Source organism: Entelurus aequoreus, linkage group LG14, assembly GCF_033978785.1.
Source record: "Entelurus aequoreus isolate RoL-2023_Sb linkage group LG14, RoL_Eaeq_v1.1, whole genome shotgun sequence".
Lineage (NCBI taxonomy): Eukaryota > Metazoa > Chordata > Actinopteri > Syngnathiformes > Syngnathidae > Entelurus > Entelurus aequoreus.
The window spans coordinates 44,064,504-44,092,094 of record NC_084744.1 but is presented as its reverse complement, the minus strand read 5'-3'; the positions used below and the strand labels follow the sequence as shown (position 1 = coordinate 44,092,094).

General features: G+C 40.2%; 1 protein-coding gene across 2 annotated transcripts in view; it reads left to right on the top strand.

Moving 5' to 3' along the window:
• The window catches only part of tanc1b (tetratricopeptide repeat, ankyrin repeat and coiled-coil containing 1b), a 211,132-nt gene that overhangs the window by 172,280 nt on the left and 11,261 nt on the right, over positions 1-27,591 (top strand). Inside the window, exons 16-26 of one of the 2 annotated variants that reach the window (XM_062069966.1) lie at positions 1,007-1,243; positions 2,675-2,860; positions 4,167-4,245; positions 14,271-14,404; positions 16,196-16,319; positions 16,391-16,566; positions 16,698-16,830; positions 20,450-20,479; positions 20,581-20,672; positions 26,617-26,763; positions 26,897-26,997. In XM_062069966.1, coding sequence (XP_061925950.1) covers positions 1,007-1,243; positions 2,675-2,860; positions 4,167-4,245; positions 14,271-14,404; positions 16,196-16,319; positions 16,391-16,566; positions 16,698-16,830; positions 20,450-20,479; positions 20,581-20,672; positions 26,617-26,763; positions 26,897-26,997 — 1,439 coding nt within the window. The remainder of the gene's footprint in view (positions 1-1,006; positions 1,244-2,674; positions 2,861-4,166; positions 4,246-14,270; positions 14,405-16,195; positions 16,320-16,390; positions 16,567-16,697; positions 16,831-20,449; positions 20,480-20,580; positions 20,673-26,616; positions 26,764-26,896; positions 26,998-27,591) is intronic. The other variant, XM_062069967.1, reaches the window with a different exon arrangement.

Genomic DNA, 27,591 nt, shown 5'->3' with positions numbered 1-27,591 from the left:
TTGCCCTATAATAATTTATTTTCTTTTTCTTTCTTTAGTTTATTTGGAACATGAACACACTTACAGCATAATAAATCACACAATTTCATATCATTTCACTTTACATCATATCCGAAAAGGAGTAGGAAGAAGCAAAGCTGACTTTTTTATAGTAAAATGACTTCTGTGAATGAGTGACACAACAGTTTTGTAATATATAATAAAGTCAGTCATTATTAACATACTAAGATGAAGAATATCTTATTTTCAATAAGGTTGAAAGTATTTGTCATAATTCTTCTTTGTACTTTGTAAGCACTATTCATTTGAACAACCTCTTAAACTGGATCATATCGGTACAATGTTTAACTTCTTTACTTAATCCATTCCATAATTTAATTCCACATACTGATATGCTAAAGGTTCTAAGTGTTGTACGTGCATACAAATGTTTTAAATTAGATTTTCCTCTAAGGTTATATTTCTCCTCTTTAGTTGAGAAGAATTGTTGTACATTCTTTGGTAGCAGGTTATAGTTTGCTTTGTACATCATTTTAGCTGTTTGCAATTTTACCAGATCATCGAACTTTAATATTTTTGACTCAATAAATAAAGGGTTTGTATGTTCTCTATATCCAACATTATGTATCAGTCTAATTGATCTTTTTTGTAACACAGTTCACAAATGTAGCGCACATTTGTAGTTATTTCCCCATATTTCTGCACAATAACTCAGATATGGTAACACTAGCGAGCAGTAGAGATTTACATATACTAGGACACATAGTAGAATATAGATGGCAAAGGTGAATAAGAATAGATTATACATATAATAGAATAGAGTGAGTGAGTGAGTTAGGCCAGCAAGCGAGTGTGAGGAGGCCCAATGGTTTATTTGGTTTTATATATGGTTTTTATATGGTTTATTTTCAATTGTCGTCCAACGTATTCATGCTGACTTTCAGCGTTTTTGTTACCTCATATCCATCTTTCTTTTTACCTGTTGCTGTCTGCATATCTTAACCAGGTGAGCCGTCTGCTTATGCTGGGTGGAGCCAACGTCAATTACCGTACCGAGGTGCTGAACAACGCACCAGTGGTTTGCGTGCAGTGTCACCTCGGCCACCAGGAGATCACCTCCTTGCTGATGGAGTTTGGCGCCAGTGTTGAGGTGGTGTCTGAAAACGGCATGAACCCTCTGTGTTATTCGGCGGCTGCGGGACACCTGGGCCTCGTCATGATGCTGTGCAAGCGGGGGGCCAAGGTGAACGAAGAATTTGTCGCTAACACAGCTGTTCGATGCAACTCTCAGTAGGTGCAGGGCAAGGTCGATGGTACTGCAAACTACAACCACAATAATACAAATATTGGTAAATTTGTACCTGTTTGACAGTGTCAATTAATTAAAACTGAGTTTTAGATTAATGTACAGATTGATGGATCACTTTTCGTCATTATTTTCTGCATTAGGCCCAAGTGATTCAAGGCAGAAACCTAAGTTTGCACTGTTGTGTGTGGCATTTGGCTCATTACCACCCGCTGCAGGACTGGAGTGCAACAGTATTGCGAATCAATTTTATACAACTAGAGATGTCCGATAATGGCTTTTTTTGCCGATATTCCGATATTGTCCAACTCTTAATTACCGATTCCGATATCAACCGATACCGATATATACAGTCGTGGAATTAACACATTATTATGCCTAATTTTGTTGTGATGCCCCGCTGGATGCATTAAACAATGTAACAAGGTTTTCCAAAATAAATCAACTCAAGTTATGGAAAAAAATGCCAACATGGCACTGCCATATTTATTATTGAAGTCACAAAGTGCATTATTTTTTTTAACATGCCTCAAAACAGCAGCTTGGAATTTGGGAGGTTGAGGTGGGCGGGGTTAGGGGGCCGGTGTTGAGGTGGGGGGGGGGGGAGTAGGGTGTAGCGGGAGGTATATATTGTAGCGTCCCGGAAGAGTTAGTGCTGCAAGGGGTTCTGGGTATTTGTTCTGTTGTGTTTATGTTGTGTTACGGTGCGGATGTTCTCCCGAAATGTCTTTGTCATTCTTGTTTGGTGTGCGTTCAGAGTGTGGCGCATATTTGTAACAGTGTTAAAGTTGTTTATACGGCTACCCTCAGTGTGACCTGTATGGCTATTGACCAAGTATGCATTGCATTCAATTGTGTTTGTGAAAAGCCGTAGATATTATGTGACTGGGCCGGCACGCAAAGGCAGTGCCTTTAAGGCACGCCCCCAATATTGTTGTCTGGGTGGAAATCGGGATAAATTCGGGAGAATGGTTGCCCCGGGAGATTTTCGGGAGGGGCACTGAAATTCGGGAGTCTCCTGGGAAAATCGGGAGGGTTGGCAAGTATGACTGGGAGACGCAACTGCTCTGTACTTCTCCCTACGTCCGTGTACCACTACGTACAGCGGCGTTTTAAAAAATCATACATTTTACTTTTTGAAACCGATACCGATAATTTCCGATATTACATTTTAAAGCATTTATCGGCCGATAATATCGGCAGTCCGATATTATCGGACATCTCTAGATACAACTCTTATATTTTGCCATTAAATAAGTGCAGGAATACCCTACTGTCGTGAGCTTGTAGCCAATGTGCAACAATAGCCTCGCACATGTAAAAAAAAAAAACTTGGCACGCCGTTAACAAACCTTTTGTGTTTGCTAGGTTGACCATGTGGATAAAAGTGGCCAGAGTGCCCTTGTGCACGCTGCTCTCCGAGGACATCCCGAGATTATCCAGTACCTGCTCGAGATGGAATGGAGCGCTGAGGGGCAGCAGGAGGATTGCGCTTTGAAGAGCAAAGCCCTGCAGCAGGCTTTGATAGCAGCGGCCAGCATGGGGCACACACAGGTCTGCCTATAATGCATGTGCACATATATAATGCACCCGTCTAGTCCACCTGCAACACATACGAGGAACATCTCTAAACATGATCATCCCATCAACAGAGTGCACTAAAGATAAAATCTGAGCCCATATTGTTCCTGGAGAAGATTTTTTGGTGTTGCTTTGCCTTACAAGTAAATACAATATTTCTGTCAACAAAGATTTGATAGTAGGCTATTATAGCTAATATAGACACTTACATCATGTGTTGCCTTCATTATAACACTTATATAAGGCTTTTAATTTTTTGCGGCTCCAGACAGATTTTTTAAAATTTTTTGGTCCAATATGGCTCTTTCAACATTTTGGGTTGCCGACCCCTGCCCTATATAGAGAGATCCGCAGATGTCGCAGGTCGGAAAACGTCACAGGACAGAACAAATTCTATACGGCTTGTTTGGAGGAAATATGGAGGAAGGCAAGATTGTTTTAAAAATATCTCCGCAATGCCTCCACAGTTTGATTTCACACTTTTGGGATTCATGAAGGTCACAAATACACAAAACAGGTCCCAATAGGTAAGAAACGTTGGTTTTCCATCATAGGTCCCGTTTAAGGGATTGTGTGTTCGTTTGATTTCATAATATATTTTGTTTAGCACGGTGGCACAGGGGTTAGTACATGTGCCTCACAATACGAAAGCCCTGAGTAGTCCTGAGTTCATTTCCGGGCTCGGGATCTTTCTGTGTGGAGTTTGCATGTTCTCCCCGTGACTGAGTGGGTTCCCTCCGGGTACTCCGGCTTCCTCCCACCTCCAAAACACATGCACCTGGGGATAGGCCCCTCCCACCTCCAAAACACATGCACCTGGGGATAGGTTGATTGGCAACACTAAATTGGCCCTAGTGTGTGAATGTGAGTGTGAATGTTGTCTGTCTATCTGTGTTTGCCCTATGATGAGGTGGCGACTTGTCCAGGGTGTACCCCGCCTTCCGCACGAATGCAGCTGAGATAGGCTCCAGCACCCGCCGCGACCCCAAAAGGGACAAGCGGTAGAAAATGGATGGATGGATGGATGGATGATTGAAAAAGTTGCTCGTTAGCTGGAAATCACTTACACAAGTGTGGCTGTGACCCCACCAATGTGTCTGCCCTCTCAGCACCCTTGCAGGAGAGTGGTTGAATAATTGTCCTAATGGTAATCTGTCAGGCCACCATGTTGTTCCCATGCCCCCATTATTTTTACAGACAAATTAGCATACTGCCCTGGTGGGTTTTTTTTCCCTTATGCAGGAAGGCTATGCCATTAATCAAAGTTTCTTCCTGGCAGGTTGTAAGGGGATTGTTGGCAGTGAATAATGAGTACGCTGTGCAAATTGATATCCACGACACTCTGTGGGGAGAGACAGGTATGTTTGCTTCCATCTTTTTGCATTGCATGCTTCATCTTATCACAAGCCAGTGTTTTATCATCCTCTTGCAAGTGAAAGGTCTACACCAAAATGTGTGCACATTTTTACAGCGTCTGCGAGATCTTGTTTGCCGTTCTCTCTGGTAAAAGCATTTGCTGTTGTGGTCATGTGGGTTTCTACTTAGAGGACGGTAAACACAGCATTTCCTCTCGGGAATGATTCTCCAGTATACCACCGGATTACTGCTGCGCTGTCGTCTCTGTGCTGTTTGTTTGGAGGCTTACATCAGTTTGGACATTTTCAAGCATTGGATTAGATTAGTTTATTTCAAAGGGGACAATGCAATTTCATGAAAATACATGACTACACATGGTTTAAAAAAGCCAGAATTAGCCAGAAGGCTAGTTTTCATCTGTTGTTCCCTGGCCATGATGTAAAAAAGGCAGTAAAATTTAAAAAATGTATTTTTATTTTTTTTGTCCTGTCCAGCTTCTCAGGCAAATCATATAGTTGATGTAGATGCCCATATCGACTGTTCAGATTTACTTTACAAAAGAGAAGTGTAGGATACTTCTCTTGTTGCCTTATTTGAATTTGACTTTATTAAATGTATTTATATTATCATTTGGTGCAGCCGGGCCGGAGCAGGAGGGGATAGAAAGAGAAAAAAAGGAAGACAGAGGGGGAAATTGTGGGGACAAAAGGGGGATTAGACAGAGAGACAAAAACAACAACAGCAAATAAATTACAAAAGTACAATTTAAAAGAAAAAGAAAAGAAAGAGAGAGAGAAAGACAAAGAATAAAAGCACACAATACATATACAATATGATAAAAAATAAAATACACAATAACATTTATCTTAGCATCAAAACAGGCTCATCTTTTAGTGCTGGCAGCTGTAGGCGTTGATAAGCCACATTTTCCATTTTTTTGTGAAGGCCTTGTAAGTTGTGACCAGTTTAAACTCCTCAGGTACTGAGTTCCACACATTTGTGCTCCTTACTAACCAGGCCCACTTACTGTAAGTGTTCCTGCGCAGAGGAATATAACAGTCACCTCTGACATTGAGACCATCTCTTCCACACAGTAGTTAAATTTAGGTGGCTCATGATGACATACTAGTTACAAGATTAGGCATCTTAAATTGTTTTTGGAAAAAAAAATCATTTTGCCTTACTTACTGTACCTTATGCCACGATTATTATAGCCCAGCTGTATACAACGGATCTTAGCTGTAAAAATGTTTTGTGAAATGATTTATTATTACTTACAATTTCTCATTTACAATGGGCCAAACATCTCCTTTAGTTTTGTTAAAAGTATGACATTGACGACATTATCATTTACAAATGTCCTCGCTAAGTAGGGCGATCATACTGCAATCGTAAACTTGCAACAGTTTGTGTTCACATCACCCTGGTTAAGTAAAGTTGGTTCTGTGTAGGGACATAAAGATATGATATTTCAATTTATGTCAAGGTTATTGTGACCAAAATTATCACGGTTATTAATATTATTACAGAATTGTTGAAAGTGTTCTTTAAAATTTACCTACACTAAAATATTTTGAATGTTATTTTTTAAATAACTAAATCAGTGGTTCTTAACCTGGGTTAGATCGAACCCTAGGGGTTCGGTGAGTCGGCCTCAGGGGTTCGGCGGAGCCTCCGCCACAGAGGTCAAGACACACCCGACTCATCGTGTAAATAAAAACTTCTCCCTGTCGGCGAATTATGGATACCCCCGGTCTTTGCGAGCAATCCTTTTCGAGGGTGCTGGACATAAAAACGAAGAAAAGGAACAGAACTTGCTGTGAAAATGACATGAAAGTGGCACTTGCCAAGGTGAAGCCATGCATATCTAAACTGGTCTCTCAAAGGCAACAGCAGAAGTCACACTTATTTGCAGGTGTGTAATTTGTTCTGAGTTCATGTTCTGTCTTGGTTTTGTTCTTTGAACAAGGTGATGTCCATGCACGGTTCATTTTTTACACCAGTAAAAAAAACATATACATTTGTATTGGATTTGAAAGAAAAAAATATTTTTTTATTTTTCACTAAAGAAGGGTTCGGTGAATGCGCATATGAAACTGGTGGGGTTCGGTGCCTCCAACAAGGTTAAGAACCACCGGACTAAATTAAATGGACCCATTGTTGGAAAGCACACTATTTACAAGGTTTTGTGTTTTTTATACTTCACACTTAGTGTTTAACTGTTTTAATGGCTTAGCTTTTATTGTTGTAAATATTGGTTTCTACTGTCGCACTTTAAGATATATTTAAATGAAAAGTGTGCCACAAATTAAATCTATTAATATTGTTTATCATTTCTGGCGGGCGTGGTGGCATCCTACTCTGTTCTGTTCACACCTCTGTCTAATATTCGATCACTCAGGTCTAAGAGAGCACAGCTTATAGGTTCAATGTACACACTTGAATATCCTAGTTGCTTAGACAACAATGTGTTTATATGAGCCAATCGTAGCTACATGTGTTATGAGGTCAAAAAGAAAATGCCCCGCCTTTCAATCAAAGATTCAGCTAGATAGTTTGTGTGGATAAAACCCTTCGTAAAAGAAGATGGCAAGTACAGCTTGCCACAGTATAGCTCTCACAGAAATACATTTTAAATATTTGGGTTTCATGACTCTCTCAGCAGGTCTAAGGTAAACCCTGTGACAATGCTTTCTTTAAACATGTAAGAATATAAACAGGATGGTTTGCATATTTTCAGGCGGTTGAATCAATCACAACTGGACTGTTCAGATTGTATGCCCTGAGGATACAATAATATTTAGGAAGGTTTGCAGAGGAAATACTGAGTAAAACAGCAGTAATAAACCCAATGTAATGCAAACATTGGCCATTGTTGATAACATTAATAATTAGATGGAGAAACAAGCATGAGGCTACAATAGACCAGCAAATACTTTGAAATTGAATGGCTATCCTTTACATGGTGACAAGAAGATGTTGTTCTGACAGATGACATGGTTTTCAATGTGTGAAGCGCCTACAACACCTACAAAGCTAATTTCAGTTGTTTAAAGGCAAAATTAAATTATTTCTTGTTCCTACGGTCAGAGAGATTGAATATAGTTTGAGGTAAGCAAAAAATGTCACCAAATATACTCCAGAAATAGTTTTTAGGGGAGAGCAACCTACTGTATTATGTTCTCTGAGGTCAGGCTTACAGTTTCACACTTCACACATCACCGATTTCATCTGTTTGCTACCGTTTCAGGTTTATTTGCCAGTCAGAGTTTATAATATTCCCATGGGACCAATCGATCTGAACCAAAGGAAAAAACAAATTAGAATTTGATTAAAACAAATGAAGTGTATACCTGTGACAGCACCCGCAAAGGCTGCTCTTTGGTGTAATCTAACCTTCTAATAGATGAAAATTCAACCTGTCATCAACAATTACTGCTCTCTGTCTTACTTTATTTTGCAGCCGGGAGTTGTAATGCCAAACCAAGTTTTATAGTCCATCAAAATTGGGCAATTGGCAGCAATTCAAAGTTAAAATGAAAAATCCCATCGAACATGTTCAGACGCTTATATATCTGTGAAATCTCATCTTATCAGGTTGTACTTATGTTGGTTTCTTATTACATTCTGTTCCCTCGGATTCAGAAGAAAATTGAGAGTGCTCTTGTTGCAGATTTCATGTGTTGATCATGTGCAGTGTACAGGTCTGTATGCCCTTGTCAATGTACACAAGAGCAGATGATGGACTATGGACAAACCTAAAAAAAACCTTAAAACTCTTAGGACAAATTTGACAGTATTTTGACAGTTCAGAATGTGTGTGAGGGTATGTCCACTCTGTAGTTAACAGCTGCCTTTTCCTGCTAAATGGCTAAAGGGCTCCAGACCTTATTACCGCGTCGGGACAAAGGAATCCCAAATATCCCTCCTTGGTCAAGTCTCTTATTGGCGCAGTCACGTCTCGGCTCTGTTCACTCATTGGATGCGAAATGGCATCCGCTCCAAACAAGTGAAATTGCAGGTTTGTGGCACCGCTAAGCTGAAACAAAAGTGACTCCGAGGTCTTTGTCATGACCACAGTCTTGGGTATCTTTGTTGCCACCAGGCATCCATTTAGAACACAGCCAGAGCCCATCTGTATTCCAGGAAAAGAGTCCGGTGCCGTGTGCTATCCTAGTAGGTAATGAAACATCTTATTGGAAGGATTATTACAGGTTGAAGGTCACTGTGAGGTAGAAGAAATGAGCCTGTTTTTACGCTCCTGTTGAGAAGACGCCTACAAGCGCAGTAGATACCTCTGAGAGATATGAAAGTACTTTTTTTTTTTTTACCATGCAGATTTATATTCCACTCTAGTAACAGTCAATGTTCTCAGCAGGAAATATCCCGCCAGACTTTATAGAAACTTGAATTCACTGCCATCCATACGAAACATATTCATTACTTGAGGTACGCATGTACTATTAGAGGGATTCTCAAATTGTGGTACACAGGTTCCAGCTAGTGCCTAGGTGTCAAAGTCAAGGCCCGCAGGCCGGATGCGGCCCGCAAATGAATGATCTATGGGCCCCCGGGATGATATTGTATTAGAAGTGGCCCGCAGGCCACAGCGGCCTGCTGCTGTTTTGCATGCACCAATAATACTCCATTGGAGTATTGGTGCATGCAAAACAGCAGCAGTGTTGGCGCTAAGAACTTTCAAAATGGGGTCCCAAAACCCCATCAAGTCATAAAAATGGGGTCCCACAGTGAATTTTTGGGGTCCCACTTTTCTGTAACCTTTTTGAAAACAAATGCTAAATATATGCATTATCCTGTTATATCTCACATTCTATAATGAGTTTTGGAAAAAGGTTGTCATAAACGTTACCTAATTCATTTAAAAAAATAATACAAAAGAAAACACATTTTTATGCATATGTAAATGTATTCAGTTATAAACATTCATTCACTCTCTTCTTTCCTTCATGGATCTAAACTTTACCGCTGCCGTTTTTTTTTTCTAGATTTTTATTGTAATATTTTCAGAATGTGTTTGTTCTATTTTTGGCCGAAGTAAGACAAAGAAAACAATCTGGAGTCGTCTTTATTTTTTTTAGTTTTAATGCCATGATTTTAATAGCCCGGCCCCGTGTGTGCACAGACTTTCCTCCATGCGGCCCCTGAGCTAAAATGAGTTTGACACCCCTGATCTAGTGGTGATCTCTTAATTTAAAAAATTAACACAGTGTTACTGTTCAAACTGTGTGTGATGTTACAGTGGCCAAAATTATTAAATTAACTTGTTAAATGAAACCTTGGCCTTGTTTTTAATGAATATTTAGGCCTACCACGCTACTATATTTTAATGTTGGTCATTATGGAGGTATGTGGAGAGCCAGGTGGTACTTGGTGAAAAAGTTTGAGAACCACTGATATAATTTACATAAATTCGGGCATGACAAAGATAATAGTGCTCAGATTTGAATTAGCTTTCATTGTCTAGTGACGCTGACTGTATGATACAAACTACTAAGGAATTATTGTCAAGGCAGATAATTAAATCAGTCTTTGTATTGGATGTCATAAAACTTTTCAAATGGACACTTGTTTGTTGTGTGTTTAAAATGAAGCAGAGCGTTACATCAATGCAAATCGGGCTGTATGACTCCCATTGTTGATAAGAGGATGATTGGATTGCACATCTGTGCCTGCTTCTTAGTTTAACTCTGCTCTTAGGATGCAAAATGCTTCACCATTTTGCAAAGAGAGGTAATTTGCTTCCACGGCACCATCGTTGTTGTCTTCCCATTGCAGATAGCAGGAAATATTTACATTATTAGCTTTATTTTGTCTGTACTCTAGTTATTTTCCAAACATCTTCGTGCTGCCTAACAATCTCTTCCTGTTCATATCAATCTACTTTAAATAACAGAAAGCATGCTCATAGAATGCAAACGCTGAGATTGTTTGAGGCGCCGCATTTCACCTCCTGCTTTGTGTGAATCTGAAATGTGCCTATTTAATTCTTTCTAGAGAAGAAAACGTGTTATACCCTTTGACAATAACAGTGCAATTGGAAGAAGTTGCAATCTACTGTGCATTTGCATGATTGAGATTGGCGCCTAATCTTCCAAGTGATTTACTGTGATAAGTTCAGGCTCCTGGGGCAAAATTTGGTGGTAATGTGAATCTGAAAAAAGATGCACTTACATGTTTACTTTCCAAGCCTGTGATTTAGGGTGCTCTCACCACACTTGGGCACGTTTGACAGCTAAAATGCGGTCCGCTTGACATGTGCGAGTGCTCAGTGCCGCGCTTAAGCGTGGAACTCTTGGCACAACTGCTCACTATTGCGCATGTAACCTGGATGTCTTGTAACCACCACCTTTCATGATAGAAATAAACACCCACATATAGACATGCACAAAGTGACATAATGTGATGTGGCTTCATAGAGGAGTTGGGTCATCAAGTGCAATATATTTATTTGTACAGTAATCTATTTATTTATATCTGCAAATTATTGCTCTTTTATCCTGCGCTACAACGAGCTAATGCAACAAAATTTCGTTCCTATCTGTACTGTAAAGTTCAAATTTGAATGACAAAAAAAGGAAGTCTAAGTCTATTGAGTAAAAGAACAGATTCGAGAGCTGCCTTTATAAAATAAAAAAAAATTTGGTTGTTGAAACTGTCAAAGAGGTATTGATTCTGCAATATGTTTACTATATGTGCAGTGATTATAGCCGGGGAATCAAAATGTAACTGCAAATAGGACAGGGCTTTTTTCTGAAGCAGCCAATAATTAGAGAATTGAAACATTTATATGAATGTGGAGTGCAAAACAAAGTAAATAAAAAAAGTTGCCTTTGACCACATGGTAATTTATTACGTAACACAACAGCTACAGAACCCATGTTGTAATGAGCCAGGATTAATACCACTGATGAGTTCATTGTAAATAGCAATACAGCAAGGGCCTGATCTACTAAGTTCCAAATACATCGCGCTAAAAGTGTGTGCAATCTATGTGTACTATTAGTGGGCGTGTTGCATGCGATCTACTAACATTGCTGGTGCTATTCATGACTGTGTAGGCCACTTCATTTGAATGACGTTTTTGCGCTTTTACGCTTTTGCAGCTTACTCAATCATTTACAGCCCATTTTGATGCCATGCCCACTTGCGGTGTTTTGCTATGTTTTCCAACAAGCAGGAGACATGCATAACTTTTTATGGGCATTTTAAAAGCAGTCCTGCAGTGCATCTACATTGAAACCACTGTTGTTTTTTTTGTTTTGTTTGAGCACTGAAGGTGCGATAATGGGAGCGAGGCTGCACTTACTGAGCTCAAGACGGGAAAAAAATACATACTTCAAGAAATCATATAGGAGATATAATAATAGATAATAATAATAACCTTAGTTCTGTTTCAGCACCCCTGGATTAGTTTGTGTTTTGGTTGCCATGGGTGCTGATGAGTTTCACCTGCCTCTGATTAATGTTCGGGACGCTCACCTGCTTCCGGGCACTAATCAGAGAACTACTTATTCCTGTTTTTCGCCACAATCAGGCTGGCTGTTTTGTTTGCTCCTGCAACACGTTACGCTGAGTATTTCTATGATTCTTGATTCTAGTTCATGTGCTAAGCTTCGCCATAGCTCCAATGCTATCGGAACGCTGTTCTGTATTTTAGTATCCCCCCCCCCTCCAGTCCATAGTGTATCTAACATAATAGTGTGAGAGTCCAGTCCATAGTGGCTCTAACATAATAGTGTGAGAGTCCAGTCCAGTCCCGGCTGTTGCTCCTACTGATGAGTTTCACCTGACTCTGAATTTTAGTATCCCCCCCCCAGTCCATAGTGGATCTAACATAATAGTGTGAGAGTCCAGTCCATAGTGGATTTAACATAATAATGTGAGAGTCCAGTCCATAGTGGATCTAACATAATAGTGAAAGTCCAGTCCATAGTGGATCTAACATAATAGTGAAAGTCCAGTCCATAGTGGTGCAGGGGCGGCATGGCGTAGTGGATAGAGCAACCGTGCCAGAAACCTGAGGGTTGCAGGTTCGCTCCCTGCCTCTTACCATCCAAAAAATCGCTGCCATTGTGTCCTTGGGCGGGACACTTCACCCTTGCCCCCGGTGCCACTCACACCGGTGAATTGAATAATGAATGATAAGTGGTCGGAGGGGCCGTTGGCGCAAATTGCAGCCACGCTTCCGTCAGTCTACCCCAGGGCAGCTGTGGCTATGAAAGTAGCTTACCACCATCAGGTGTGAATGAATGATGGGTTCTACATGTAAAGCGACTTTGGGTACTTAGAAAAGTGCTATTTAAATCCCAGTTATTATTATTATTATTATCTAACATAATAGTGTGAGAGTCCAGTCCATAGTGGATCTAACATAATAGTGTGAGAGTTCAGTCCATAGTGGATCTAACATAATAGTGTGAGAGTCCAGTCCATAGTGGATCTAACATAATAGTGTGAGAGTCCAGTCCATAGTGGGGCCAGCAGGAGATCATCTTGAGTGGAGACAGGTCAGCAGCGCAGAGACGTCCCCAACTTATGCACAGATGAGTGGTCCACCCTGGATCACCATTTTGGACAGCTAGCGCTTCATTTGTGGTCACCGAATCTGTGCCCCCCCCCTCTCCTTCGTGTAGAGGGGGCAGAGCAGAAAAGAAACTGGTCTAAAAGGGGGTCTATTTAAAGGCTAGAGTATACAAATGAGTTTTAAGATGGGACTAAAATGCTTCTACTGAGGTAGCATCTCTAACTGTTACCGGGAGGGCATTCCAGAGTACTGGAGCCCCAATAGAAAACGATCTATAGCCCGCAGACGTTTTTTGGGCTCTGGGAATCACTAATAAGCCGGAGTTCTTTGAAGGCAGATTTCTTGCCGGGACATATGGTACAATACAATCAGCAAGATAGGATGGAGCTAGACCATGTAGTATATTATACGTAAGTAGTAAAATCTTAACGTCACATCTTAAGTGCACAGGAAGCCAGTGCAGGTGAGCCAGTATAGGCGTAATATGATAAAATAGTAGATATTGATACAGCTCATGGGTATCAAGTTGAGTGTTTTAGTCTCCTTCTTTCCAAAAATAAAGTGCAGACCCTCTCCCTCACGTCCACAAGCAGTTTGACGAAATGTCTTCATTTACTTGCGGCACCATCCCAGGTGCAGATGGCGCCCGTCCCAAGCTGCTCAGTTGTTCTGCGCTCTAATGAGTGTGAGGATATTCATACTCGAAGCAGATGGAATCTTGGGGATGTTTTGTCTCTTAGGGAAAGAAGGATGATATCAGTCAACAACATTGGTATTCTCTCAGAGGAGAGTTTTCTTATTTGAGCTGAGGATTGGACAGCGTTAGCATACCAACACACCTCTAAAGCCTCCCCATGCATGCAAGGGCTTTACACGTTGTTTCATTCCTGTGACGTAATTATCTGAAGCATTAAAACTGCAGATGTTATGATATATCCCTATATTGCAACTCATAATTTGCAAATCTTTCCTAATATTTTAAGTCACTCCTTTGATCTGTAGTTGCTGTGGGCTTTTTTGACTGTCCATTATCCTACTTTGTTTATTCTTTGTGCAGACAATTAACAGCTGTGTGTGCCGCTTTGCTTATATTACACTTTTTAAATGACCTATTTGTCATTTTGTCATCCACATTTATGGCCATAGGACAACTGCTGTTTAAAATAACTTTTGTTCCACCAAAGCACATTAGGAAACATGGACACATTTAAATGTGAAAACATGAATAAGTGCTGTAAACGCATTCCTGTCATACCTCTTTGCGAAATGTTCTTTTCAAAGATGAAAAGCAGCTCTTTTTCAAACTGCAACCCTCCATGACTACTTCTTTTTAAGGCTTGCTTGATTCGTTGCACAACTTTTATGTGATGTTGGAGGTATTTTCTTTTCGTTTACAGACTGTACCCGTTGACATTGGACGCTTTCCACTTAATTTGTAGTGTGTCTAAAAGCAGGCTGGTGTGTCCTCTGTGTGCTCCTCAGCGTTGACAGCGGCAGCCGGCCGAGGGAAGATGGAAGTGTGCAGCTTTCTGCTGGAGCATGGAGTCATGGTGCAGCAGGTTAACCGGCGGGGGGTGTCTCCTCTCTTCTGCGCCGTCAGGCAGGGACACTGGCAGGTGAGACGCGCTGCGAACATGCCTCCACGGCAACATTACTCCATAACTCAAATTCACAACCCAAATATGCGCCGAGTAGTAGCAGGAGAATCAGAATCAGAATACCTTTATTGTCATTGCATGGAAACAACAAAATTGAACAGCAATCCAGCTCAGTGCTTTTAAAACAACCTATATAAAATACTCTTAAGACAACAAACAATAATAAAAAAATGTAAAACATAATAAAAATCTTAAAAACATATTGCACAGCAGCTCTCTATCCGAGCTAAGCAAGTTAATAAAGTGGTGAGTGTTCAGGTAAGTGAGGAGTTTAGGGCAATAACAGCTCTAGGATAGAAACTGTTTCTCAGTCTATTTGTCCTTGCTTTGATGGTCTTATAGCGCCTCACTGAGGGCAAGAGTTCAAGCCAGTGGTGACCTGGGTGGGATGAGTCCCTGAGGATGCTGTTTGCTCTCCTGCTGCAGTGTCTCTTATACAGGTCCTCTAGAGATGTAAGAGGACATGCAGTGATCCTCTGGTGCATTATACATTCACCGTATGGCAATTAGTGTTTTTTGTGTCTTTGTTGATGGGTCAAGTTTTAAAAAATCTTTAATTTGAAGGGGGGGGAAAAAATGTTTTGACTTTTTTTAGTCTTCCTGCAATTGCACAACTTCTAACTGCACTATCTCGAACAGTTTACACTTTATTTTACTACTTACACTTTATTCATTGGGCCTAAGGCAACGGTGCCAAACTTGTTTTCATACATTACAGTTATGGCTGCACTCAGAAGGCCACGTGTAACAGTATATACTGTATATTGCAACATAAACTTATGATGTTAGATCCACTATGGACTGGACTCTCACACTATTATGTTAGATCCACTATGGACTGGACTCTCACACTATTATGTTAGATCCACTATGGACTGGACTCTCACACTATTATGTTAGATCCACTATGGACTGAACTCTCACACTATTATGCTAGATCCACTATGGACTGGACTTTCACACTATTATGCTACATCCACTATGGACTGGACTTTCACACCATTATGTTAGATCCACTATGGACTGGACTCTCACACTATTATGTTAGATCCACTATGGACTGGACTCACACTATTAAGTTAGATCCACTATAGACTGGACTCTCACACTATTATGTTAGATCCACTATAGACTGGACTCTCACACTATTATGCTAGATCCACTATGGACTGGACTCTCACAATATTATGCTAGATCCACTATGGGCTGGACTCTCACAATATTATGTTAGATCCACTATGGACTGGACTCACACTATTATGTTAGATCCACTATGGACTGGACTCTCACACTATTATGCTAGATCCACTCGACGTCCATTGCACCGGTCGCCTAGGGGGGTTGGAGGTCCCCACATCTGCGGTCCCCTCCAAGGTTTCTCATTGTCATCCCATTGGGTTGAGTTTTTTCTTGCCCTGATGTGGGATCTGAGCCTAGGATGTCGTTGTGGCTTGTGCAGCCCTTTGAGACACTCGTGATTTAGGGCTATATAAGTAAAAATTGATTGATTGATTAAATGATTGTAAAAGTCTGCGTTTTTAAAGACAAAAGTATGCTTCTGGGTGTGGACAAGAGGCCTAAATGCAGAGATAAGTATGCGTTTATTAAGCATCAGTGTTCGTGTGGACATGGCCTAAGAGTCAAAGTCAAATCATACATTTTCCCAAACACTGCTTTTGTGTCAGAAGTGACCTAAAAGTTTGGTTTCAGTGCTATAAAAGTGAAGGCTTGTCATTTTTCCCCTCATAGATTGCAGAGCTGCTGTTGCAGCACGGTGCGGACATTAACATCAGTGACAAACAGGGCAGAACATTGCTGATGGTGGCAGCCTGCGAGGGTCACCTCACTACTGTTGAGTTTCTTCTCTCGAAAGGTGAGCTCCGCTGACCTTCCCATCTCCCGTTTCACCAGTAAACCTTCACTGGGAATGTTTGTGTGTCAAAGGTGCATCTTTGACTTCCATGGACAAGGAGGGGCTGACAGGCCTCAGCTGGGCGTGTTTGAAAGGACACAAGAACGTCGTGCAGCTTTTGGTTGAGAAAGGCGCGGAGATCGACCACACGGACAAAAATGGACGAACTCCGCTGGACCTGGCGGCCTTCTTTGGAGATGCAGAGATTGTACGTGGCGGTTTACTCTTGAACACACATGACTGCTGTGATCTCATGCTCTCCCTATTGAGCACATACTGCAGCTTGTTAGTCCAGATCAGGACACCTGACACCATGCGTGACTTGTGTGCCGCCTTTAGGTCCAGTATTTGGTGGAAAGAGGGGCGGTGGTGGAGCATGTGGACTACAGTGGCATGAGGCCCTTGGACCGAGCCATCGGCTGCCGGAACACGTCGGTGGTGGTCACCCTGCTGAAGAAAGGGGCCAAGCTGGGTAGGTTTTTGTTTGACATGTTAACTACAAACATGGTTGTTTTTGCAAGCATTCATTTGTGAACCATCTTTTTTTTAACCATCAGAACCTCTGATTGTGTCTGCAAACAAAACCTCATATGTATTACATCAGTGTTTTTCAACCACTGTGCCGTGAGATATTAAGTAATCTCCCCTAATTGGGTTAAAAAAATGTTTACAAACCAGTAAATTATAATCCGCAAATAATGTGCCGTTGTTGAGTGTCTGTACTGTCTAGAGCTCGGCAGAGTAACCGTGTTATAGTCTTCCATTACAGTAGGTGGCAACAGGTAGCTAATTGCTTTATAGATGTTTGTAGATGTTTTGTCGTGATCACAATATGCAGATGACAGCGGGAGGCAGCGTGCAGGTAAAAAGGTATCTAATGCTTAAACCAAAAATAAACAAAAGGTGAGTGCCCCTAAGAAAAGACATTGAAGCTTGGGTAAGGCTATGCAGAACGAAACTAAAACTGAACTGGCTACAAAGTAAACAAAAACAGAATACTGGACGACAGCAAAGACTTACAGCCTGTGGAGCAGACGGCTTCCACAAAGTACATCCACACATGACATGATATGACAATCAACAATGTCCCCACAAAGAAGGATAGCGTCCGCACAACTTAAATAGTCTTGATTGGGAAAACAAAAAAGGTGCGGGGAATAGCGTTCAAGACAGACATGAAACTGCTACAGGAAAATACCAACAAAACAGGAAAAGCCACCAAAATACTGTAGGAGCGCAAGACAAGAACTAAAAAACTACACACAGGAAAACAGAAAAAAACTCAATATAAGTCAGGGCGTGATGTGACAGGTGGTGACAGTACACCTACTTTGAGACAAGAGCTATAGTGATGCATGGTCTGTTATGGTTTAAAGTCATATCCAACAATTGCGACAACGACTTTTTATTGTCAATATCAGCTGCTGAGTTTCATTTTTTTATGTTTCCTGCTGGTGGTGTGCCTCCGATTTTTTTCAATGAAAAACATGTGCCTTGGCTCAAAAAAGGTTGAAAAACACTGTATTACATAATACCGTATTTACATGAGTATAACATCGCCAATCTTTTTCAAGACATATTTTTGGAGAAAATATTTTTCCTGACTTAAAGGGGCTGTTTGCAACTTCCTCACAGTTACATTTTTCAAATCAAATAACATAACAAGAACACTTCCGGCTAGCTTATGTTGTTACCATTTGTGTGTTTTACGGAACTTTTTTTTTTTTTTGCGTCCGAGCTTGTTGCACCAGGTCGTGCCTTATTTGGAGTTTGTTAATGTTTTATTGTTCCTGTCTTGCGCTTTTATTTTGGTTGCACTTCCGTTTTTGTGTTTCCCTGCATTGACTTGACTCCTGCCTTTGAGCACAGTTCCTTGCACTCTTATTTTGTTCATCAGTTAGGACTATTTAAGTTGAGTCTTGGCCATCATTCTTTCTCGGGACTTAGTTACGTCAGTTTATACATTGTGGACGCATCTCTTGCCGCACGTTTCACCCGGGAGTTTATGCCCGTCCTCCAGCATTCTGTTTTGTTTATACCCTGATCAGTTTAATTTTGTTTCGCATAGCCTTCCCTATGATTTCCTAGCGGCTCTCGCCTTTTTGTTTGTTTCTTTATTAAATGCCCTTTAACCTGCTCGCTGCCTCCTCGGCTTTTTGCATTTTGGGAGGACTTTACCTATCGCCGTCATGTGACCCAAGCGTCACATACCAATTACCGTATTTTTCGGAGTATAAGTTGCTCCGGCCGAAAATGCATAATAAAGAAGGAAAAAAACATATATAAGTCGCACTGGAGAATAAGTCGCATTTTTGGGGCAATGTATTTGATTAAAACCCAACACCAAGAATAGACATTTGAAAGGCAATTTAAAATAAATAAAGAATAGTGAACAACAGGCTGAATAAGTGTACGTTATATGACGCATAAACTGAGAACGTACCTGGTATGTTAACGTAACATATTATGGTAAGAGTCATTCAAATAACTATAACATATAGAACATGCTATACATTTACCAAACAATCTGTCACTCCTAATCGCTAAATCCCATGAAATCTTATACGTCTAGTCTCTTACGTGAATGAGCTAAATAATATTATTTGATATTTTACGGTAATGTGTTAATAATTTCACACATAAGTCGCTCTTGAGTATAAGTCGCACCCCCGGCCAAACTATGAAAAAAAACTGTGACTTATCGTCCGAAAAATACGGTACATAGAATACAAATTGCTAGTCAGCCAGAGGAATTAGTCTGCCGCACACACAAAAGCCGTCCCAGAGAAGCAACTTACAATTTTCAGCCATGTTGTTATTATAGTAGAATATACATTCAATGATTGCTAACATTATTAGTTAAACTTTGATGAATCGCTATCGAACGTGTGTGTTACGTGGAGCGGCGTTTACGTTATAACGTGCTAAAAACCCAAAGAAGGCAGGATATTAAGCTTACAATACTTTGGAAAGTTAGCGCCCTGTAAGCAACCCGTGTAAAGTTTGCAAACAGCCCCATTAATGTATCTTATTTTGAAATTACATTTTCAATATTAATGAAGTAAGGATTTTTCGCTGCTCAACAACCACTTATTTAATCACTTTTACCCTAGAATTAGCATTATAACTCCTCTGTTATTGGTCAATGCTTCAGTTGTTTGTTTTTTTGAACATTTGAGTGTGAGGGACAAGGAAAAAAGCTCCGACTCGCCTGAGAGAAAGTTGTTTGTGCCACCTGTTGGTTTGCACAAGACAGCTTTTTTCTTGGGGAAAGAATATTGTCTTCTATTCGGGTCAATACGTCTGTAACAAGAAGATGTATTTTAAAATTTGGTGCCTTATGAATACAGCAGCAATTGTTTAAATTCTAAAGGCTAACCACAGAAAATTCATTATAAAATTAAACAGTAGTTTTTGGGTTTATCACAAACAATTTTCGTATTATACACTAATGTAATCTGCATTTCTTCTTTATTAGTAGTATTAGCATTAACTGCCTTGTTGCAGGGGCCATTTCCACTTGAGTTTATGTCACCAAATATGGTTACTTGTCCTACAAAAGGCTCCTTTCCTTCTGAAAATAGTATTTTTTTTTTTTTAAATAGTTAAAAATTTTTAACTATTTATAAATTAACACACTCCTACCTTCAGAATGTGTGTGTGTGTAAGACTTATCAATTCAAATAAAAGTCATTCCTTTAGTTTGCTCCTCTCTCTCATGCTCAGTATCTCATGGCTCTAAGAATAAGCTGAGTCTTAATTTTGTGGAATGTTGTGGAAAAACACTGACTGGCAGCTCACTTTGCATGTGTGTTAGTGCATGTGCGTGTGTGTGTGTTTTCCTTTCTGCTCTCATGTGCTGCTCGGCTAAGTTTAGAATGGGACTTATCACCTTAATGACATACAAGGCAGCTATCTGGGTCGGTGGCTTATCTGCAGAACCTTTCAACTTTCTCCCAGCGTTTCAAGCTTTGTCTTGTCATGCCGTGTTTTCCTTTCCCAATAAATTACTGCTTTTTGCTCATGCGTGACCTCTTTCTTCTCTTCCCTTTTCTGCTAACCCTTTGTCAACCCGCCATCACTAAACTAAGGCCACAGAACGTCTCCTTACGATCGATCAGGTACAATCTTTAGGTAACTTTACCTCGTGGCAGTTTACAGAGATACAGCGATTGCCTGCAGGCCGGGGCGGCACCAAACTAACGTCTCTTTCTGTCCGCAGGGAACGCCGCCTGGGCCATGGCTACCTCCAAGCCTGATATCCTCATCATCCTGCTTCAAAAACTGATGGAGGAAGGGAATGTGCTTTACAAGGTACAGTTGGAGAAGTCGTTTCCTGTTGTTGCTCCTGTGCTGCATTAAAACATGCTGTACCAGCCTGGTTATCACTCAACCTTCTGTTGCCTGGAGTCAAAAGCAGAATTGGAAGGAATGAATTTATGTTTTCCAATCGATGTGTTGACATTTGACTAACGGAAAGGTTAGCGCTGCCAGGTAAATGTGTGTTTTTTATGGTGCATTCAAGTCAGAAGCTTACAAGATCCCAGTTCAGAGCATCAACAGAGAAGATGATTGCCCCCCACAATAAGCTACTGTTAGTTTTGCCAACCAATAATTGAACATAGTAAAATTGTTGTTAGATTCGAGAATAATTTAGTTAGAGATGATATTGAGTGTCTACATGTCAATTTGCATGCAGTGGCTCTGTGTTGTATGGAATGTAGTATACTGCAACAAACTCACTCAATCAACTTCCAATTTTTTCCAAAAGGAAATCATGGAAATAAAAATAATCTGTTCTAGAGTCAAACCTTTATTAACTGTACCGTCATATTAACATACATTTTAAATGTTTATGCCAGGGTGAAAAGTTTTTTAAAAAATTTACCCCAATATTTATGTACCGTATTTTTCCATAAAGCGCACTTAAAATCATATACCGGTAATTTTCTCAAAACTCGACATTGCGCCTTATAACCCAGTGCGCCTAATAATTTTGGTTGTGCTTACCGACCTCAAAGCTATTTTATTTGGTACATGGTGAAATGATAAGGGTGACCAGTAGATGGCAGTCACACATAAGAGATTCGTGTAGACTGCAATATGAAGGCAGTCACACATAAAAGATACGTGTAGACTGCAATATGACTCAAGTTAACAACGCCAACATTTTATATGTTCCATTGAAAATATAGAACATTACACACAGCGCTCAAAAATCTATCAACATGTTTTAGTAAGACTTTGGTAAGCTATGAAGCCGCATCGCTTGATGGATTGTACTGTGCTTCAACATAGGAGTATTATTATGGTGTGTGTATGAAGTAAGACAGATAATATATCTGCCGTTTTGTTTCGCAATAATATGCAAAAGCAACTTTTCTTACCTTCTGGTACCTGCTGATCTGTATTTGGGATCTGCATAAGTCCTGAAATCGTGCGCGCATCCGCCTTTGTAGTCCGTGCCGACACCGTAGTCGATAAGCTTCTTCTTTTTCTCTATCTTCTTGTTATGAGACATTCATCCTCTGCTGTTGCCATTTCTAATATAAAGTAGTGCAAAGTTCTTACTTATATCTGTCAGTAAACTCGCCATGAAAGCGCTAAAACATACCGGTGTAGTGAGTTTACATTATTCACCCAAGTAACTTTAGTTGTTAGAAAGTTCCGGTCGGACGGTTTTTCACGGGACACATTTCCGGCGTTGTTGTTGCACTAGTAAGCCACGGATAAAGATATGCTGCTCCGTTATTGATTGACGTAAAGTCGGACTGTCATTAAAACAGTTAGCTCCATCTTTTGACACTTCTTCCACCCCCGTCCTTGCACGCTACACCGCTACAATAAAGATGACGGGTAGAAGACGCTGTCGAAGGTGAGCCACGTAAATAAGACCGCCCACAAAACGGCGCATCCTGAAGCGACTGTCAGAAAGCGACTTGAAGATGATCTGTAAAACATCATCTTTGCAACATTTTGACCAAAGAACCACCATTACATGTTATGTAGACCACAAGGAAGTCTTTTACATTTAGACAAAAATCATAATATGACCCCTTTAATGCGCCTTATAATACGGTGCACCTTTTGTTTGCAAATAGACCTGACTAGACACACTCATCGGCACTGCACTTTATAATCCGGTGCACCCTATGGTTCTGGAAAATACGGTATGTGTTTTTTTCGTCCATTGTTTATCGCTGTTAATGGATTCCGGACAAGACCGCGATAAATGAATATCTGCTTAGTATGAATCATTAGTTATAAAGCAAATATTTTCATAGTTATAAAATAAAAAACCTGTGTACAACCTTCTAAATATGTTTTTTAACATTACGAGATCCATCTAGACATGAAATACCACCCCTTTACACTCTTTTAATTCAAAATAGTAATGCTGCCTGAGGCTGAGCCAATCAGTGGCCACGATACTGAACAGCATGATCTGATTGCAGGCATGTGAAAGGTCTGCAAAAACGCGGACATTTTAATCACTTTATTTTCAAGGAAAAATATCACTTCTGCGTTTTTTTTTAATGAAAATCAAAAAAATACGATCGAAACAAAATTTGTTGAGCCAAACGCCACTCTGAGTTGCAGGAGAGGGAGACGATCAGGGACACAGAAAAAAGCTCACTAGTTAGCATAGGAAGCATCATTTAGCGAGCTCACTTGTTGCTGTATGTGTTGACGTCGTTCTACTTTGCTGCTAATCATATTTGGATGATTACAATCCAAACACTGTTGGTTCCAAACCAGTTGTAGTTCTAGAATATTTAATAGTAGCCAGCAAGAAGGTATATTTTTGATGTGACGGATGTAAACAGAGGTCACAATACGGGACGTGTATTACCCGAGGGGGCGTGGCTACAGGATGTAGTTGCCAAATGGGTAAAGTTTTTTGCATGCAATGATAATAATGTTTGTAAATTATCTACTAAAAATAAAACAAAAAAATCTTTGCTACTTTACATGGAACATCTAAGTGTCAAAAACACAGCCAAAAGAGGTTGCTAGATGAATATAAATTTAAAGGTAAAATATAGTGTAGAAATGCAGCCAATTGCAGGAAATGTCATCTTGATTTTCAATTGTAAATGTTCATGTCAGGGTTTGTGTGGCAGCACTTTGTGCCAATAGAAATATTCCTTTTTTTCTCATAGGTGTTCACATACCTGTGATGGGGTTTGAGCTCCTCTAGTGGCCAATGCTACTGTCGTAATAATATTTTTAGTTTATTTAGCCATGGTTATGTTTGAAATTTTTAAATTTAAAACCATAAAAATTGTAGAAAATGCTTTACAAAAATATCCAACAAGAATCCGCGGAGTTTGGGGAGAGACAACTTATTTAATTTATTTTCTATTGATTATTTTAATATGAGTTTGAGTTTATTTGGAACATGCAAGCATACAACATGATACATCACAATTTACAGTTTCTCTTTTCAACATGTTGGAAAAGGAGTAGGAAGAAGCAGAGCTTATTTAATCCTACCGCTTTTCTTTTACATAACAGTTGCTAAAACTTTTGTTCACTTCCTGTTTTCAATTTATTCACAATATACTCCATAAGTAATCACAATAAAAATAAATAAATAATACTCTGTGAAGTAAGTTACATTTCATATGGTGAGATGAGTAAGATTATCTAGAAAATTAACGAATGGATGAAATACATTCAGAATGTTTATCAAGGTTCTTCTTCTTTGTACTTTGTAAACACTTTGAATTTGAATAATTTCTTGAAGTGGATCATATTAGTACATTGTTTGATTGCTTTGCTTAATCCATTCCATCATTTAATTCTACATACTGATATACTGAAGGTCTTAAGTGTTGTATAATGTTATTATCTATCTATGTTATTATCTATTTATTTTATTTTTACATTTTTGTATTTCTTCCCATCCTACAAAATATATATTGTGTCTTTTTTCAACTCCTATTTCCTTATTAATGTTTTATGTATTTATTTGCTTCTTTATTAATTCATTTGACACAGGAAGTGAACAAACAATTATGATGTGAATGAAATATCAATAATAATGATGGATATTGACTCCATTTATCTTATATTAAATTTTCATGATAAAGTATATACTATTGTTGTTATTGTAATTGAGCTAAATATTTCATGCTGTCTCATTACTAGAAGTGGCCTAGTGGTTAGAGGGTCCGCCCTGAGATGGGTAGGTTGTGAGTTCAAACCCCGGCCGAGTCATACCAAAGACTATAAAAATGGGACCCATTACCTCCCTGCTTGACACTCAGCATTAAGGGTTGGAATTGGGAGTTAAATCACCAAAAATGATTCTCGGGCACGGCCACCGCTGCTGCTCACTGCTCCCCTCACCTCCCAGGGGGTGATCAAGGGTAATGGGTCAAATGCAGAAAATAATTTTGCCACACCTAGTGTGTGTGTGTGACAATCATTGGTACTTTAAAGGCCTACTGAAATGCGATTTTCTTATTTAAACGGGGATAGCAGGTCCATTCTATGTGTCATATTTGATCATTTCGCGATATTGCCATATTTTTGCTGAAAGGATTTAGTAGAGAACATCGACGATAAAGTTCTCAACTTTTGGTCGCTGATAAAAAAGCCTTGCCTGTACAGGAAGTAGCGTGACGTCACAGGTTGTGGAGCTCCTCACATCTGCACATTGTTTACAATCATGGCCATCAGCAGCAAGAGCGATTCGGACCGAGAAAGCGACGATTTCCCCATTAATTTGAGCGAGGATGAAAGATTTGTGGATGAGGAAAGTGAGAGTGAAGGACTAGAGGGCAGTGGAAGCGATTAAGATAGGGAAGATGCTGTGAGAGGCGGGTGGGACCTGATATTCAGCTGGGAATGACTAAAACAGTAAATAAACACAAGACATATATATACTCTATTAGCCACAACACAACCAGGCTTATATTTAATATGCCACAAATTAATCCACATAACAAACACCTCCCCCGTCCCGTCCATATAACCCGCCAATACAAATCAAACACCCGCACAACACACTAAATCCCACAGCCCAAAGTACCGTTCACCTCCGTAAAGTTCATACAACACATATATTTCCCCAAAGTTACGTACGTGACATGCACATAGCGGCACGCACGTAAGGGCAAGCGATCAAATGTTTGGAAGCCGCAGCTGCGTACGTACACACGGTACCGCGTCTGCCTTTCCAACTCAAAGTCCTCCTGGTAAGAGTCTCTGTTGTCCCAGTTCTCCACAGGCCAATGGTAAAGCTTGACTGTCATCTTTCGGGAATGTAAACAATGAAACACCGGCTACGTGTTTGTGTTTCTGCAGCCGGCCGCTAATACACCGCTTCCCACCTACAACTTTCTTCTTTGCTATCTCCATTGTTCATTAAACAAATTGCAAAAGATTCACCAACACAGATGTCCAGAATACTGTGGAATTTTACGATGAAAACAGACGACTTAATAGCTGGCCACAATGCTGTCCCAAAATGTCCTCTACAATCCGTGACGTCACGCGCAAGCGTCATCATACCGAGACGTTTTCAGCAGAATATTTCGCGGGAAATTTAAAATTGCACTTTAGTAATCTAACCCGGCCGTATTGGCATGTGTCGCAATGTTAAGATTTCATCATTGATGTATAAACTATCAGACTGCGTGGTCGGTAGTAGTGGGATTCAGTAGGCCTTTAACTTTAACTTTATTTGTGTGACAATAAAGTTCCTTGAATAATTGAAAAGCGGTAAGCTTGAATAAGCTCTGCTTCTCCCTACTCCTTTTCAAACATGTTGAACTATGCAAAAGTAACCATGTGATGTTCCTGGTTGAAACTTTTTAATAAGTACATCTGAAACAAACAATCATATTGATTTAAAAGGTTATAATATAAAAACGACAAATGAAGACTGCTCGACTAATACAGAGAAAATCCAAACAAAAAGCACATGCTTTGAGTCTCTTAATCTGGTCATGACAGCAACTTGAATGAGTTTAGATGTACATCTATTTATGATGTTAACCTTCACATTTGATTTTAATACAGGGTTGAACAATTGTAGGCACATATGAGCGTATTCCCGGACACCTCTTGGCTGCAGTAGATTGCTAGAAGGAACTATTACGAGTCAGAGGTTGGAATGTCCTCCTTTTTAGAAAGGCAGCCCGCTGTGTGTGATGGATGAGTGCTGAGGGTCTGATCCACAGAGCAGCCACCAGGAGTGTTTGGCCATGTCCTCCTCCTCATGTCCCGCCCTTCCTGTGTTCTCCAGAAAGGCAAGATGAAGGAGGCGGCTCAGAGGTACCAGTACGCCTTGAGGAAGTTTCCCAGGGAGGGCTTTGGCGACGACCTGAAGGCGTTCAAAGACCTGAGGGTCTCCCTGTACCTCAATCTCTCCCGCTGTCGCAGGAAAACCAACGTGAGTCGCTCCTCTCGTTTTTATCTTCGCATGCTTCATTTCTATTGGATCTGAGCTTTTGGCCCCTAAACAAAGTGTGAAGCAGGATAAATGGTGTTTTTGTCATTCAACATGTTCCTGCTTTTTGTCCTAGGACTTTGGGATGGCGGAGGAGTTTGCAACAAAAGCACTGGAGCTGAAACCAAAGTCCTACGAGGCCTACTATGCTCGTGCCCGAGCGAAAAGGAGCAGCAGGTAAAAGTCGTGTCATCTAACAACGTTGCAGAAAAGAACAAAACCCAAAACCGGTGAAGTTGTCACGTTGTGTAATTCGTAAATAAAAACAGAATACAATGATTTGCAAATCCTTTTCAACTTATATTCAATTGAATAGACTGCAAAGACAAGATACTTAATGTTCACTCTGGGAAACTTAGTTGTTGTTGCAAATAATCATTAACTTAGAATTTAATGGCAGCAACACATTGCAAAAAAGTTTTCAGAGGGGCATTTTTACCACTGTGTTACATGGCCTTTCCTTTTAACAACACTCAGTAAACATTTGGGAACTGAGGAGACACATTTTTGAAGCTTTTCAGGTGGAATTCTTTCCCATTCTTGCTTGATGTACAGCTTAAGTTGTTCAACAGTCCGGGGGTCTCCGTTGTGGTATTTTAGGCTTCATATTGCGCCACACATTTTCAATGGGAGACAGGTCTGGACTACAGGCAGGCCAGTCTAGTACCTGCACTCTTTTGTACAAAGACACGCTTCGTAGTAAAAGATGCTGGCTTTTGAACTTTGCGCCTATAACAGTCCGGGTGGTTCTTTTCCTTTTTGTTCCAGAGG